Here is a 16,280-nt window from a genome sequence, read left to right on the forward strand (position 1 = left end):
ATCAGAACTCCAACATTGATTGTTCTGCTAGTTCATGCTTCAGCAGAAAAAAATAGCATTTTGGATCAACCTTTCTGTAATACACAGGCTAAAATAACCAGTAGCAGTACTAATGTTGAGCAACAGATTTGCTTAGCCAATTTCAATTTAGTAACAATTCTTAGTGAAGTTTCTTATTGAGTTTATTTGATAGCTCTGTGAGTTATTACTACTGGCACACCAGTCTAAAGTGGTTAATGACATGACAATTTCCCAAGGATACTGTCAAGGGTGAAACGCCCTTCAGTTCTAGTGCTCTTACTGAAAGAGCAGCTTATGAAATATTTGAAAACATTCCTGTCAGTTCATTTTATTATTTCAGTGAAATATCTAGTTGCTCAGAGGCAACGGAAACTCCTCCACACATTATACGGGCTAACCTACAAGAACTTCAAAAGGAGTATGAGGAACTAAGAGAATTCACCAAATTAGAGCGACAAATCTATGCAGAAAGAGCTGAGATGGTAAATATATCTCCACACTTTATTTCATTGTTGCAGTATTAACAGTTCAAGCTTTGTTGCTGAACTACAAACATTAAAAATGCTAATGTTGACTCATTAATAGCAAATCTTTCCTCTCATAATTTCTTAATTACTTGCCTTACTTAATTACGGATATATATATTATACCTGGCAAAATTAAAGCCTTCGGTCATCTCTTAAATCTAATCCTTGAATATTTCCCCTACAATTGACAGTGCTGTATGAATAATACAAGAGTTACAAATAATATTTTGTATTACAGTAATGTCAATCATATTGGCATTAGCTTAAATGCATTCTGCCATAATATCACTTATATTTGGTGGAAGTGTAATATATATATAAGAAAGGCATGGCAACAATTCCGAAATAATATAATCAAGGGAATTAGTTAATTATTCTGGGAGAAGAGCAAGAAAAAATGGGATAAAATCGGCAGCTATTCCAGTGACAGGAAGAACGCAACATCAGTTTGGTCACCCACAGTTTATTACGTGCATGCATATCAGAAGTACTGCAATTATGAAGTATTGATAGGTATAAGAGGCGATCAAGAAGTTTCCATTTGAGGGCATTGCTGTAGTGTGTATGCAATGTAACCCAACTTGACACAGGTAGGCTTATATAAAGCACCATTATGTAGGCAAGGGATAGTGAGCCATTTGTGCCTTCCAACATGCATGTGGAAAATGAGTTTCTTATTGAGTTTATTGATAGCTCTGTGAGCTATTACTACTGGCACACCAGTCTGAAGTGGTAAATGACATGACAATTTCCCAAGGATACTGTAAAGGGTGAAACGCTCTTCAGTTCTAGTGCTCTTACTGAAAGAACTATGGTGACTTTCTTATCAAGAGTATCCAAACAAGACCGACATGATGGGGTTCTTTTCCTGGTTGCCAAAGATCAGACACCAGTAGGCATTCATTGTAAAATGAAAAATATGTATGCAATTATGGCGAAATGTTGAGGAAAACTGCAATGGAGACTCTGGAGCATCCAGCCCGTAGTACTGATCTCTTCCCATGTGATTATCAAGTCTTTGGTCCTTAAAGTTTTGGAAGGGTCAACAATCTTTGTCAGGTGAGGATGTGCAGCAGGCAGTTACAGTCATCTCTATGCACCAGGACAGTGTTTTACCAAACTGTTATCTTTAACCTGGTGTGTTGGTACTGTGTTTACCACAGTGCTCATGGCAATTTTGTCTGATTGACACATTGATTCTGGTCTGTATGGGCTTCAAACCAAAACTTTTTGATCATCCCTTATATTTGATAGGTGAGGAGATACGTGTAAGAGACTGATGACAAAGAATTCAATGAAGAAAGCACCACATATTATCCATTCATGTGCAGCCTGACTGAGAATGATAAGACTAACATCATGAAATAACCAAATGTTAATACATACCTCACTCAAGAAGTATTGGATAAATATTACAGTCCTAGTGACAAGGCATAACTGGTGAGTTTTTTTTTTTTAAAGTGAAAACATTTTTGAAGTTGGTATAGGCTAGAGAAATTTCATGCTAACTATGACAGCCTGTTCTTTTAAAACTACGTGCTCATTGAGAAATGTAAGGTATGTTGTTAATTTGGTAAAGTGGTGGAACACAGTGAGAGTGTAGGTGGAATTGCTTCACAAAAATATTCAGTGATAAATTTTGATGATCACTTTTGGTATCTTGGTGTTTAGTTCGAGACCCAGTTTTGTACCTCTTGAAAACAATAATGGTCATCATTCATACTTGATAATACCAAAGTGACACTATTAGGATTAGCACTTATGTAACACTTTTAAATAATAGTTGTAAGAATGTAACACATTTAAAATATCAATGTTAGGGAGATTAGCAGTGGACTGAAGACAAAACTGCTGAGGAACTTTTTGAACACTTTTGCATGTAGACTCATCAAATCCAACAATGAATACTTTTCAGGTTCCTGTTGCACACTGAGTGTACTGCTTGAAAAATTAAATGGCTTTATTTTCAAAAATATGATATGGAAATCAAACATGTTGTTGAAATTGAACTGTCTCAAAATAGTCACTTTGGATCTGTCCATGGCTTGCTCCACATTGTCTGTAACTTTTAATTAATGCAGTTACCGTGTTTCAACTTTCTGGAAACTTGATTGGTTTGTATCATGGGCATTATAAGTGTTACAGTAGTTTGTCAACAGCATATTAAGAATTTACTGAAAGGCTTTTTGGTACTGCAGGTAAAATATATGGTTCAACTTGTAATCATGTGATAATTTTTGATTGTCATTCTTATGTACAGGTCAAGTTAAGCTTTGCTTCTACTCAGTATAATAGGTACAATCAATGAGAGAGAAACGCAAGGTGCTTTTAAGAACTGTGATAATAATAGTTGTTGTTGAACATTTTTAAGCATACTTACATCTGTGCGCCATTTCCTCTGTCATAAAAGTGATTATCTTTATGGCTTTACAAATTTTGGTCTTACAAACATATTTTAAGAAAATCACCCCTCTGGCAGAAGTGCTGTTGTCTGGCTGTCGTGCAAGTTTAACATGGCGGATCATACTTTGCATTGTCCTCAAATTGATTGTGGTGCAGCTATCTTGGTAAAGATATCATCTTGTCTTTCACAAGAATTGCAAAACCCACACAAAAACTGAAACCACTATTACTTACTAATGTCATAAAACTAGCACCTCCAAAATATGATTGTCATGAACACTTTTAACTCATCCTAATGTTAACTTCACCCCTGAGGCATGACAGCTCCTACTATACCTGTATCTTACTACATGAAGTTTGATCAAATGTGTAGATAACATGACTCTTCGAAAACCAATTTCTTCAACTACTTTTTATTTAGGGAGAATGACTTGAATTGTTCACTCAAAACAATGTTTCAACTGAATAAAGACAAATGTTATAGGAAACCAAAAAGAAATTATGATCATCTATTTGGGATTTATTGTTGCAGGCAATATACAGGGGATGGGCAAAATAATGTGAATACCTGAACTCGCTTGGGAATAGTTTATTAATAAGGAGATGGACCCCCATTTGCCTGTAATTCATCCCCCTGTGGGTCCGGGGGTTAGAATAGGCCCGAGATATTCCTGCTTGTCATAAGAGGAGACTAAAACGAGTCTCGTATTTTTCGTCCTTTATGTGATCGTCCCCTGTAGGGTTTGACCTCCAGCTTTCAAAGTTTTCCTGAAGAGTGAGCCAATTGGGGAAGGGCGCCATACCTGGTGCATTGTGTCCATTGTGCATTGAGACCTTTAGCCCACTTTCTCGTCGTCGCATTGCAGTCCTGCCCATTCTCCATCTTTTGGGTGAGGACACCTTCCTGGGTGCGTTTTCCACCATCCACCATGCACTATGCAGTGTCATTTTCTGTGCCATGGACTTATTTTCATTTCATTTACAGCACGGTAGCCAGTCCGTTGTGATGGGGCCACCATGTACCCTGTTGGTTGTAGCCTCCTGTCAACACAGGGATCACTGTGCTGATACCTGCACTGTTAACTCCCCACGTATGCCAAGGAGTAGATGCCCGTCACCCTGGGGCATCAGGACTCCAGGTGGCATTTGCTGTGGCTGGGTGGCACCTGTGGTGGGAGCCCCTGGTCGGAGTGAGTGGCATCACAGCAGATGACACACCATGAAGCGTAGTACGTCATCTCTTGCTGGTGGTCTGCCGCCAGCAGTCTCTAAGCGGGCAAAGTCGAACTTAAATGCTAAGAAATATGACCCCAAGTCATTCTCCTCCGTGGCCACACCATGGGAGGAATGGCAGGCTAAGGATGGCAGTGAAGATTATTTGCCCCGGTACCTCACATGTATGAGAGTTGATGGGGAATCTTTCATGTCCATGAAGCATCAGTTTTTTGTCGAGCATTTGGAGAACAAGTTTGGGGAAGTGGAGGGCTTGTCCAAAATGTGCTCTGGGTCAGTTTTGATAAAAACTGCATCATCTGCCCAGTCACGGGCATTACTCGCTTGTGCCAAGTTGGGGGATTTCCTCTCACCATCACGCCTCATAAGAGCTTAAATATGGTCCAGGGTATTATATTCCACAGGGACCTTCTTTTGGAGTCTGATGGTGAGCTGCATGCCAATTTAGAGCAGCAAGGTGTTCATTTCGGCTGGCACGTCCATCGGGGTCCGAGGGATAACCAGGTTACCACCGGTGCCTTCATCATGGCCTTCGAGGGTAACACATTGCCCGAGAAGCGCAAGGTGATGGTGTACTGCTGTGATGTCAAGCCATATATCACTGCCCCGATGCAGTGCTTTAAGTGATGGAAGTTCGCCCATATGTCTTTCCGCTGTACTTACAGCCCCACCTGTCGAGATTGTGGACGTCCATCCCAACCCAATACTCCATTGCCCCACCTCCCATCTGTGTCAACTGCAGAGAGCATCATTCATCTTGCTCACCAGACTGCAAGATTTTACAGAAAGAGAGGAAAATCATGGAATATAAGACCCTGGACCGACTGACATACACTGAGGCTAAAAGGAAATTTGAGTGCCTACATCTTGTGGCTATGACCTCATACGCCGCAGCTACGAGAATTGTTGTTGCCCCATCAGTTCCTTGAATTCATGTCACCCCTCACAACTGGGAGACTACACTTGCCCCCTTGATGGTGGGGGCCACTTCCTTCCCTGTTGCTCCCGCACCACGTACTTCGGGAGCAACACCCCCCAAACCATTGGAGATTTCAGTCCCCACTTCTGAGCCAGAGAATCATCAGGCTTCTTTGGCTCCTCTCGCTAGGAAGGGGTCCCTTGGGTTACTCCCTTCCCAGGTTTCTGCTAGTGTGAAAGGTGGACCTGCCAGTTGCTGAAGAGCCCAAAAGCAGCTGGTCGTACGGCTTCACGCGCATCCTCAGTCCCGGAGACTGATTCAGCGAAGTCCTCCCAGCCAGGGAAACCCATGTTACAGCGCAAGAAATCGAAAAAGAAGACCCCAAAGAACAAGGAACTTGCGGTGGCACCCACACCAACGCTATCTACAAGCTCTGCGTCGAGGATGGGGTGGAGATTCTGGTGTCCGCTGAGGACATGGCTCTCACCGGATCCTCAAACACAATGGATATAGATTGCTCAGGCAAAAAGTCGGTAGCAGCAGGTGACCCTGACGCGTAAACTGCCTCATTGAATGTTCCATGCCTTTCCAGTCTCACGATGATTTCATCCTCCAAAGGAATTGTGGCAGTTTTTTCCACCGCCTGGCTGAGCTATGGCAGCTGTTAAGCTTTACACCTGCTTTCTGCATTGCCTTCCAGGGAACCTGGTTCCTGGCAATGCTGAGCCCTTCCCACCATGGCTATAAGGGATATTACAGGAACCATAGTGACTGTAATCGAGTGTCTGGTGGAGTTTGCGTCTATGTCCTAAACTTAGCCAGTAGTGAAACTGTGCCCCTTCAAACCCCTCTTGAAGCTGTGGCTGTAAGAATATGGGCAATGCAGGAAATAACAGTTTGCAATGTATATCTCCCTGCAGATGGTGCAGTACTCCTGAATGTATTAGCTGCACTGATTGATCAACTCCCTAAACCTTTCCTGCTTTTGGGAGATTTTAATGCCCATAACCCCTTGTGGGGTGACTCCATGTTTACTGGCCGAGGCAGGGATGTTGAAACTTTACTGTCCTAGTTTGACCTCTGCCTCTTAAATACTGGGGCCACCACGGGGCTGATGCAGAGAGCAATCTGAGTTGTAGTTGGGAGGTGGGTAGTCTCCACGTCACCGTAGTTACATTTAGCGATTTTGCCGTTTCCTCTTCAATGATTGTTCGTTCGTCAAACGAAAACAAAACGGATTTCTATGACCAGGAGCTACCAACAGAATTAAAAATACATTACAAAATTGTTAAGGCTTTCGTGGCCACTTGTTGACAAACTGCCTATTGGCTTCTGTCTAGAGTTCTTTGGCTGACGTTCATCTAATGATTTTTCTGATGTTTCGCCAGCACGAGTGGCTGGGATTGTCAAAGCTTCACCCTCCACCAGCAATGGAGGGTGAAGCTTTGACAATGCCAGCCACTCGTGCTGGCGAAACGTCAGAAAAATCATTAGATGAACGTCGGCCGAAGAACCCGGGACAGAAGCCAATAGGCAGTTTGTAAAAATACATTGACACAATTATGAAAGCCTGAAATATGTTATTAGTTTCAGATTTTATTTTGTTTCCACCTTTCTGACAGTTGAGCATTAATCGCCTTGCAGAACAATGAAGTTATATTTGCCGGCGTGCTAAATAAATTTGGCTTTTATTAATCTTTTCAGCTGAGGCAGTCATTTTATTTGAAATGAAGTGTTTAATCCCACACTATTGGTTAATTTCAACTATTCGCTACATTTCAAGTGCATGTTTTCATCTTCTAGCACGTATGGCATTATGCCATAATAAAGAACCAAACATGAGATGATACAGTACTGGTACTCCAAGGAAATTTACATACGAATGTGCACTTTAATCCGAAATATGCATTTTAGTATGGTTCACGAAATTCTGATGCTCTCGGAGTATCCTCGTAATGTCTTGTTTCTTTCATGATGTAATGTAAGATCTTTTAATAATTTACTTGTACGAACATACGGGCTTCCTGCGTCAGTTTAGTTGTGCAACCGCTGTGACGCCTGTTATCTGGCGCTCTCTGGCAACTGCTGAAACGATCCTATTTCTTTTGAATGAGAAACAGCCTACTGTTGCACAAAATATGTTTATACTACATCTTGACCATGGTTTCAACTATAATAATATAGCATTCTTCAGAAGTCGTACGCTTTTAAAAATGAAAAACATCTTAGCCCAGCGGTTGCGTCACAATCAATAAAATAAAATAACTTCAACAGACATACGCCTGTTTTGATCATAAGTAAAACTACAAATGGCGCCGTATGAAGTTTTACTTATGACCAAATCTTGCTTATATGCCATTCTTAAGTCCAGGAGAACTATCGGAAGGGCGAAAGTCCAGGATGTATCATGGCACATCAGCACTGCATTCACAGAATGGTGCCATCTCTTGACCAAGCCGATACTATTGAGGTGTTAGTAGCTTGAATTGTTCACATATGCACAAAATCTAGCCAGCTGTGTGAACAATTCATATTCAGACTGCCTGCCTCAATCGGTAGTTACGTGACGCGGGCAACCAAACCTAGCTAGCTAGCCAAGTTGACGTGAAGCCAGAGGCTTAGTTTTCCACAGTGATGATGTCCGTAGGTGTTGCCTCATGTGAGTGAGTATGTAGGTTGATCATTGTAAGGCGATATCACTGGTTTTTTGGCAGAGGAAGCAGCATCAAGGTGTGCGTGAGTGTAACAAGAGGTTGTGTCAGGAAAATTGTCCAATGATGCGTGCACGTGATGGGGTACTTTGTAACACTGGTATTGAAGGCATGCCTGCATCCACTCTTGGTAATCCCTCTCCGTACCTGTACAAACAAAGTAAAATATCCATTAGGCCAGTAATGTGGAATAATGATGGTCTACATCATCAGAGCAGAAATGTAAATGTACTCATCTCGAGAAACTGTATAACGATCAGGAGATGTAATCCTATTAAACATTACAGTGCCGAACCTCATATTTTGCAGGGAGTACCAGTAGGGGTAATTCGACAAATCAGTAGTATACCAGTAATAATGGTACAACTGCAGTACACAGCAATAACATTAGCTGACAGTGCATAAAGAAAAGCATTCATGTTTAATATATAAAAGAAGAGTGGACTATTATCAATCATTATCAGAAATAGTCTAATATGTAAATATCTATTGGTTTTGTAATCTGAAGATGTATGAGAAAACAACAAGCTTGGGTAACAACTTACAAGAATGCAGAGTAGTGATCTATCACAATCATGCAGTGTCAGAATACCTGAACAGAAAGACCAACAAAGTGAAACATATGGAGACAATGGTCAAACTTCCAAGTTTAAAATTCACCTAAAGATGTAATATTCAAATTTATAAACAAATTAGTGTGAAAGCTGAGACAAAGCCAACCTTATTATTGGGGAAGGGTATGGGGGGAGTGGGCAAGACAGAAGAAAGGAAAGGGTGGAGAGGTACAAGGAATAGATAGCTGTATAACTGACATCCCAAATATGAAGAAGAATAAAACTTGGTGACACCAAAAGTTGAAGCACTGTCTTGACAAAAGAATATCACTGTATCCTTGATAATGGTATGGAGTGAAACCACCTTAACACCAAATTACGACCTGTCAGGACATAACCATCCATAAGTAGAAATATGGTGCACCAAAACCGTCTACAAGGGCCATAAATGTCACAGCATTTCTACATTATCAACAAAATTTAAATAATTTTAATTTTTCAAATTATTCTGTTCATTTAGGATCTTATGTAAGTTTGTGTAGTGTTTAAAAATATTTCAAGTCTCTTCTAGTAAATCCTTACTTAGTCCTTTGCTGGATTTAGGTAACATTGCTATCTGATCATTTATGCTATCTGATCATTTATGTCACCCATAGAGTGTTTGCAAGTTTTTAGATGTGCCCCTAGAGCTGATGTATTGCTCAGCCAAGGTTGCTCTTTGACTCTTGTTCTAAAATTTGCTGCAGCAAATAATACAGTATAAAGAAACCAATATTCCTGAAATTATGGAGCTAGTTGAATTCGCCACACCAGTTTTATCCTAGAATTAGTTCTCTTTTAATATTGATTTTTATAGCCAAACTAATGGCTTACAAGGAACCTCGTGAGTACAAGATCACATGTTCAGTCTTTAGTAAAGTGTAATTGAAAGTGTTGTGTTAACAATTATGACAGGGGAAAAAAAAAGCTCCTAATGACTCACGATATGCATCAGGAGGGCGACAGAAAATGAATGTCCAGAAGGCCAAAGATCAACCTTCTGTGGCATGCATATATCACAATTCATAGAATGGACACCATCGATATTCGATAAATGTTCAAAACAAACTATTAACTTGCACCATGAACACCAAATGAAAAATGGCATGCCACAGTGATCCCAAGATCCCCATCAAGATGGAAGGTGAACTCCTTGTGGGATTTACAAACCATGTAGATATACACTCTTAAAGAATGCAAATAGAACCACATTGGTGTAGCAGGGTTATGAAAACTGAAGAAATGTGAAACAGTCTGTTGTGGAGCTTATTATGAAACTGGCACTCTTTTAAAGCATAGCTGCAGATAGTGCGATAATATGTTTTATAGGCAAGGAAGAAACAAACATCCAGAGGCTGAATTTGTGAGTGGTTCCAGGTGGTATGAATTTCAATGTCACACACTTCTCAGGAGGGATAGTTTGTTCTAGAAGAGTATGATTTTTACACACAGACCAGCTATTGATCAAAAGAAGTGCTCATACCATAGTTGTAGTTCTCTTATGCCCATTTTCCCACTTCTCCTTGCTGTGACGTAAAGATTGCCTACTGTCCCTGCAAGATCAGACACACGAGAAGGAATCGTAAAGGGCAGTACATCTGCAACATTTCACAGTAGACTTAATAATTTACCATTCAGGTTAACAGTTAGCATAATTGTATGTCATAAATAAAGCTTTCGGCCCATGAGGCCTTCATCAAAAAAAAAAAAAAAAAAAAACCACACACACACACCTGCCCGTGCAACTCTCACAAACGTGATTGCAGTCTCAGGCAACTATAGCCACATTGTGAGCTGCAGTACCAGTCATTGATGTGGGTACAATTGCCGAAGTTATTGGTGCTAGTCTTTTTGTTGTGCCTATCTGCTTAGTACCCGCTCCTTGGGTGGAGACTGTCCTTTACTACATTTCACTGGAGAAAGGGTTTGTAGCTCCCTGTCCAACAAGAATGATGAGCTACATGGCTCGACACTTATTTCAATGTCACTTCAACTTGTTAAGCATGTTTTGTTGTCATTGTACTCCTCATGTACATTGTCCACACATTCGAGTGTGTACTTCAGTGGCCTTGCACTCAAGGGATTCCCTGTTAGTTATGTGATGTTTGGTTGGTGCGCTTACCAATATATTCATAGATAATATTAAACATGAAATTTTAAATAACAAACCTAAAACTATGTATCAGATCACATATAATAAAAGAAAATTATTGACACATTGATTCTTTTGAATGGGGAGCTAGGCAAACATAGATAGATTGATTGATTAATTGATTAATTTTTTATTGGTCCAGTTTTATCATATAGCACTGATTGTACAATTGATATTGGACAGGTCAAAGATAAGTTACAATAATACATAGTATTCGCAAAATAGTAGACAAATTAAAATTAGGTACCTATTTCAATTAAATTTTTTACTTATTCAGAAATTCTCTGACATAATTGAAACAGTGCTTTATTAGAAATGGCTTTAGTTTAGCTTTAAATATTGGATGAGTAGTATTTTTTATTTCCTCTGGTATCTTATTGTGTAGTATTACACCAATGTTAATTATGCTCCTCTGATAGGTGGTTGTTCGGTGATATTTTTGATGTATATTTGATTCCCTTCTGGTACTATAGTTGTGTACATTTTTGTTCTGTAGCAGTTTGCCTGTTTTCAGGGGTGGAGCATTTAGAACTTAAGCTCAGTAAAATGGGATTTACAGGACTCCATCTTTTTAAGGCCACAAATTATTGTTAAAGCTCTTTTTTGCATTCTCAAAACCTTTACACTGTGAGTTAAGTATCCGCAGAAAATGATCCCATATAGGATTAGTGAGTGGAACTGCGCATAGTACGCCTGCAGTACCGTTGTTTTGCTTGTTGTAGCTTTTAAAATTCTTAGGCCATAGCACACAGAAGTTATTTATATGTGTGTCCCACTTTGTCTTGCTGAACCCAAAGACCCAAGAATTTTGTGACACTTACATTTTCTAGGGGATCATTTTTATTGGGCTTGAATAGACATTTGATTAGTTGGAAGAATTAAATGAAAATAGACACACACAGTTTTTTCAGTATTTATAATGAGTTTGTTTTTTGTGAACCACTCAGAAAGTCTTTTCATAGAACTTTCTGCTGTTGACCGCAAGTTTCTGGACTGGATCCAGTGAGCAATATGCTGGTGTCATTGGCAAACAGGATAGTTTTTGTGGGACTCTTATATTCAACTAAGTCATCCACATAAATCAAGAAGAGTAGTGGACCTAAGATTGAGGCCTGTGGTACACCATATTTTATTGGTAGTTCCCTAGAAAGAAAGGTGTTGTTTCTTGTTTTATTCAATTTGTTAAATTCATACTGAAGTGATACTTTCTGCCTGTGGTTTTTTAAGTATGAACACAACCAGCTATGTGCTACACCTTTTACTCCTCGTCTTTCTAATTTTTCAAGCAGAATGTTATGGTCCAGGATGTCGAAGGATTTTCATAGATCTAGAAAAATACCTGCAGCTAATTTATGTTGATCAAGGGATTTTAAAATGCAGTCTAAGAATTCGAAAATTGCTGTCTGTGTAGATTTAGACTTTCTAAAACCATGTTGTTGTACTGTAAGAGGTGCATATTTATTTATGAAACTTAAAAGCCTGTCATAGAAGAGTTTTTCTAGAATTTTTGAGAAGGAACTTAACTGCGACACGGGTCGGTAGTTTGATATTTTTTTCAGAAGTACCTTTATTTAGCATTGGTGAAACGTATACTATCTTAAAATTATCTGGAAATACACCAGTTTTTAAAGAGAGGTTGAAAATTTTTGCCAAGAGGTTTGCTATGTGGTGATCACATGCTTTTAATATGAAATCAGGTACTTCATCAAGAACACTTGACATTTTATTGCTTAATGATTTAATTTTACTCATAATTTCCTTGGGGTTTGTTTCATACACATACATAGAAGCAGTCGATATCACTGACTTGCTGGAGAAACTTGGGACTGGTCCTTGACAGAGTACTTGAATGAGGTCTTCAGCTAGTGAGGTGAAGTATTCATTGAATTTTTCCACAGCTGAATTTGGGTCTGTGACTTTTGAGCCTTATAGTGTTAATGATACGTTCTTTTTCTTTGGCACTGAACTAAAAGTTTCTTTCTTTATAACTCTCCATGTGGATCTCATTTTGTTAGATGAGTTTCTTATCAAATTGTCATTCCACATAATTTTTGCCTCTTTGACTACTCTACCATATATTCTTTTGTAGCTTTTGAATAATCTGCAAATTCTTGGGTTACTCTATATTTCTTACAAGAGTACTGCAGAAATCTGTTCCTCTCACTGGAATTTTTTATGCTTTTAGTTACCCATTGCTTATTATTGTTAGGTTTTACTGTTTTTACTACTTTTGGAAATGCTACATTAAAATGGTGAAGAAAGATGCTCTAAAAACTCATGTACATGCTATCAACATTGTTCGGAGTGGCGATGCGTTCCCAGTTTTCCTTCACCAGTAAGAGATTCAAAATTCTAATGTTATCTTCAGAAAAGGTTCTTTTTTCAACTACTTTTCCAGAACTTGTTGGCATTTCTATACACAGCAGCTGTGCCTCATGATCGCTATAACCCATGCTCAGTACTCTGCTTGTGAATCTGTAAGTTGTTTCTGAGATGAATATTTGGTCAATAATGGAATTTGTGCATTCTGTTAATCTTGTTGGATAGCTTACATCATCTGTTTCAAAATTTTTGTCCTTGGATTAAATTTACTGTTGAAATGGAAGATAATGGAGATCTTAATTTTTTTGAACTAAGAGTTCCTCAAAATGAAAATAGACAGCACCTACAAATTTTCAGGAAACCTACAACTTCTTCTTTAAGATTAAATGTTTGCAGTGTGACAAATTTTATGTAGGTCATGCTGGAAGAAAACTTAGAATAATATTAAAGAATATTCTCACCCAAGTAATACATCAGCTCCCTGGTCATCTTAAACCCACAAACACTCTCTGGGTGATATAAATGATGAGATAGCAGTGTTACCCAAATCTAACAATGGAGTAGGTATGATTTTACTAGAAGAGACAGAAATATATTTTAGCACAGTCACACACCCATATCAGATTTTAAATGAACAGAATGAAAGAATTATTTAAATAACTTTTTTGATGTAGTAGAAATTCCTTTACATATATGATCCTTGTTGATTGTTTGTGATGCACCATACTGTGTAGTTCATGGATGATTAGGTCCTGCTAAGTGATAATTTGTTGTTAGATAGTTTAAAAAAGTTTCCACTCCATACCAGTTCTCAGGGTACACTATGCGTCTTTGTCAAGACAGTGCTTTAACCTTTAGTATCACCAAGTTTTATTCTTCTTCAAATTAGGCTACCAGGTATGTAGCTATCTGTTCCTCATACCCTTCTTCCTTTTCCCCATCTCTGTCTTGCCCCCCCCCCCCCCCCCAAATCCCCTCTTTTTCCGCCTTCTCCATCCCCCCCCCCCCCCCCCCCCCTTCCTCTCCCATTATACAGTTGGTTTTGTCGCATTTTGTGCCAGATTCAATGTATCTTTCTGGCTAAATTTAGTGTAATTTTTGCCAGCTTTGTTGCTCTTGCCAGCTTTGTTGCTCTTTGCCAGCTTTGTTGCTCTTTGCCAGCTTTGTTGCTCTTTGCCAGCTTTGTTGCTCTTTGCCAGCTTTGTTGCTCTTTGCCAGTTTCATACTTCTTTTTTTCCTTCTTTGGTTTTCCTGTTTGCCGCATTCAGAACGACCCTTTTTTGCCAAGTTCCATCCTACTTTTTTGCCAACTTAGGTGTTCCTCAGATTTGTGTTTTTTTTCCCCCCAAAATTCAGTATTATTTTTTTGTCATGTTTGGGTTTTTTTCTCAGAATCTGTGAAATCATATTCCTAAATTCACTGTTTTTTTGCCAATATCAGTGTTCTGATTCTCCTTTTTCCATGTTATTTGTCCAGTTTGTGCTGTTTTTCCAGTTTGGTGCTGTTTTTTTTCCAAACTGTGCTGTTGGGTGTGACATCACATCATAGTAACATGGAAAATGACTATACATTTTATTGTTATACATGACCCTCAGCCTTGAGGAAATTGAAGACAGTCATAAGGCAGTTTCAACATTCAGTAACTAGCAGTTACAAAAATTTGTAAACTGCTATTCTCAGAGTTACGACATTTTTCTTATACACAAAAAATGACAAATTTCACAAAATTGCATAAAAATTGTCAATTTCTTCATAAAAGGCTACTGATATGATATTTCATAAAAACTAACAATTCTTGATATTTTGCTAAAATTGACAATTTCATGTTACAGTTTTCACAAAATTTTCTTGTCCCTGATGATAATCCATCCTTTTTGTATATTAAACGTGAATACTTTCCTTTATGTGCTTTCAGGTAATTTCATTTCTATGTATTGCATGTGTACTATAATGCATGGTTATTATGGTAAGTCACATTACCTCTTCTGGTCCCACTGTAAAAGTGTAAGGTTTTGCATTCATCATCATTATTATTTTATTGCACATACACAAGCCATATAGGCCCATGACAGAAGACAAAAATTACAAATACAAGACATACATAGAACATAATGAAAAGTTTACCACAGAAAGTCCACAAACCATGACAGAATAGCTATAACATTACATAAATTTATTACATATGTTTGCCCATTTACTTCTCTCAGGCATCTTCAGTGCTGGCTGCTGGATCTGTTTCTCCCAGGGTCATTAGGTCCTGTCACTCCCCCTCGTTTGTGAACCACCTCTTGGATGTCTACCAGTTGGCTGGTATAGAAGCAATCTGTTAGAGAGAGTGCCCTCTGCTCATAGAACATGTTCTGCATACTGTAGTCTTCTTCTTGCAATCGCTCACCCAATATCAGCTTTCTTAAACCGCCGATACAAATCTTCAGCCGGCCGTTGTGGCCAAGTGGTTCTAGGCGCTTCAGTGTGGAACAGTGCGACCGCTACGGAGGTTCAAATCCTGCCTCAGGCATGGATGTGTGTGATGCCCTTAGGTTGGTCAGGTTTATGTAGTTCAGGCATGGATGTGTGTGATGCCCTTAGGTTGGTCAGGTTTATGTAGTTCTAAGTTCTAGGGGACTGATGACCTCACATGTTAAGTCCCATAGTGCTCAGAGCCATTTGAACCATTTGAACAGATCTTCATTGTGCCTTCTTTTACATTTTGTAGTTTCTGCATTGTATACTGGGCCAAAAATTTTGCTTGCCCATGTCTCACAACCATACAATACAACTGGTCGCACTAGTGACATGTATAGCTGTATTTTGCTTCCTGAGATATGATGCGCGACACACATAGGTTTTGCATTGTAATATCTAATAGGATTACACCTGATGGTTGTTGTATGGCTTATTGCATTTGACTTCATGTACATTTCTGCTCAGATGGTGTTGGCCATCATTATTGCACATTAATAGAATTATACCTAAGTTAGTAATGGTTGATGATTGTTTTTTATATGCCCTGTATGCTAGATTATTTAAGTTTCACAGTAAATGTGAAATACTTGTATTTGCAACAGTTGTGCATTATATCATTAAGGTTCTCTTCAGTAAGTCACCAAGTTTTTTTACACTGTGTACGTCTTATTCTTCAGGCTTTTACTATTATGCCCATTTAGTTTTTCTTGTATCTATGGTTATGAAGCTTATAACTAAGGTACTTGGAATCTCAGTTTTAGTCATTTACTTAGTATTCCTAGCTTCTGGGTGCTTGTCCATTGAACGTGCGATACACTGACTTGTACATTCTATTGTACTCAAAAATTGGATGCAACAATACTGTTGGCACCTTTGCTTTAACCATATTTGATTGTCATTTGTCATGGTTTACCTTATTGTCATTCCGTTTT

At 38.9% G+C, this 16,280-nt stretch overlaps 1 protein-coding gene across 1 annotated transcript in view; it reads left to right on the top strand.

Moving 5' to 3' along the window:
- The window catches only part of LOC124798146 (kinesin-like protein KIN-7M, chloroplastic), a 278,641-nt gene that overhangs the window by 188,731 nt on the left and 73,630 nt on the right, over window positions 1-16,280 (top strand). Inside the window, exon 11 of the mRNA XM_047261426.1 lies at window positions 362-503. Coding sequence (XP_047117382.1) covers window positions 362-503 — 142 coding nt within the window. The remainder of the gene's footprint in view (window positions 1-361; window positions 504-16,280) is intronic.

Source organism: Schistocerca piceifrons, chromosome 5, assembly GCF_021461385.2.
Source record: "Schistocerca piceifrons isolate TAMUIC-IGC-003096 chromosome 5, iqSchPice1.1, whole genome shotgun sequence".
Taxonomy (NCBI): Eukaryota; Metazoa; Arthropoda; class Insecta; order Orthoptera; family Acrididae; genus Schistocerca; species Schistocerca piceifrons.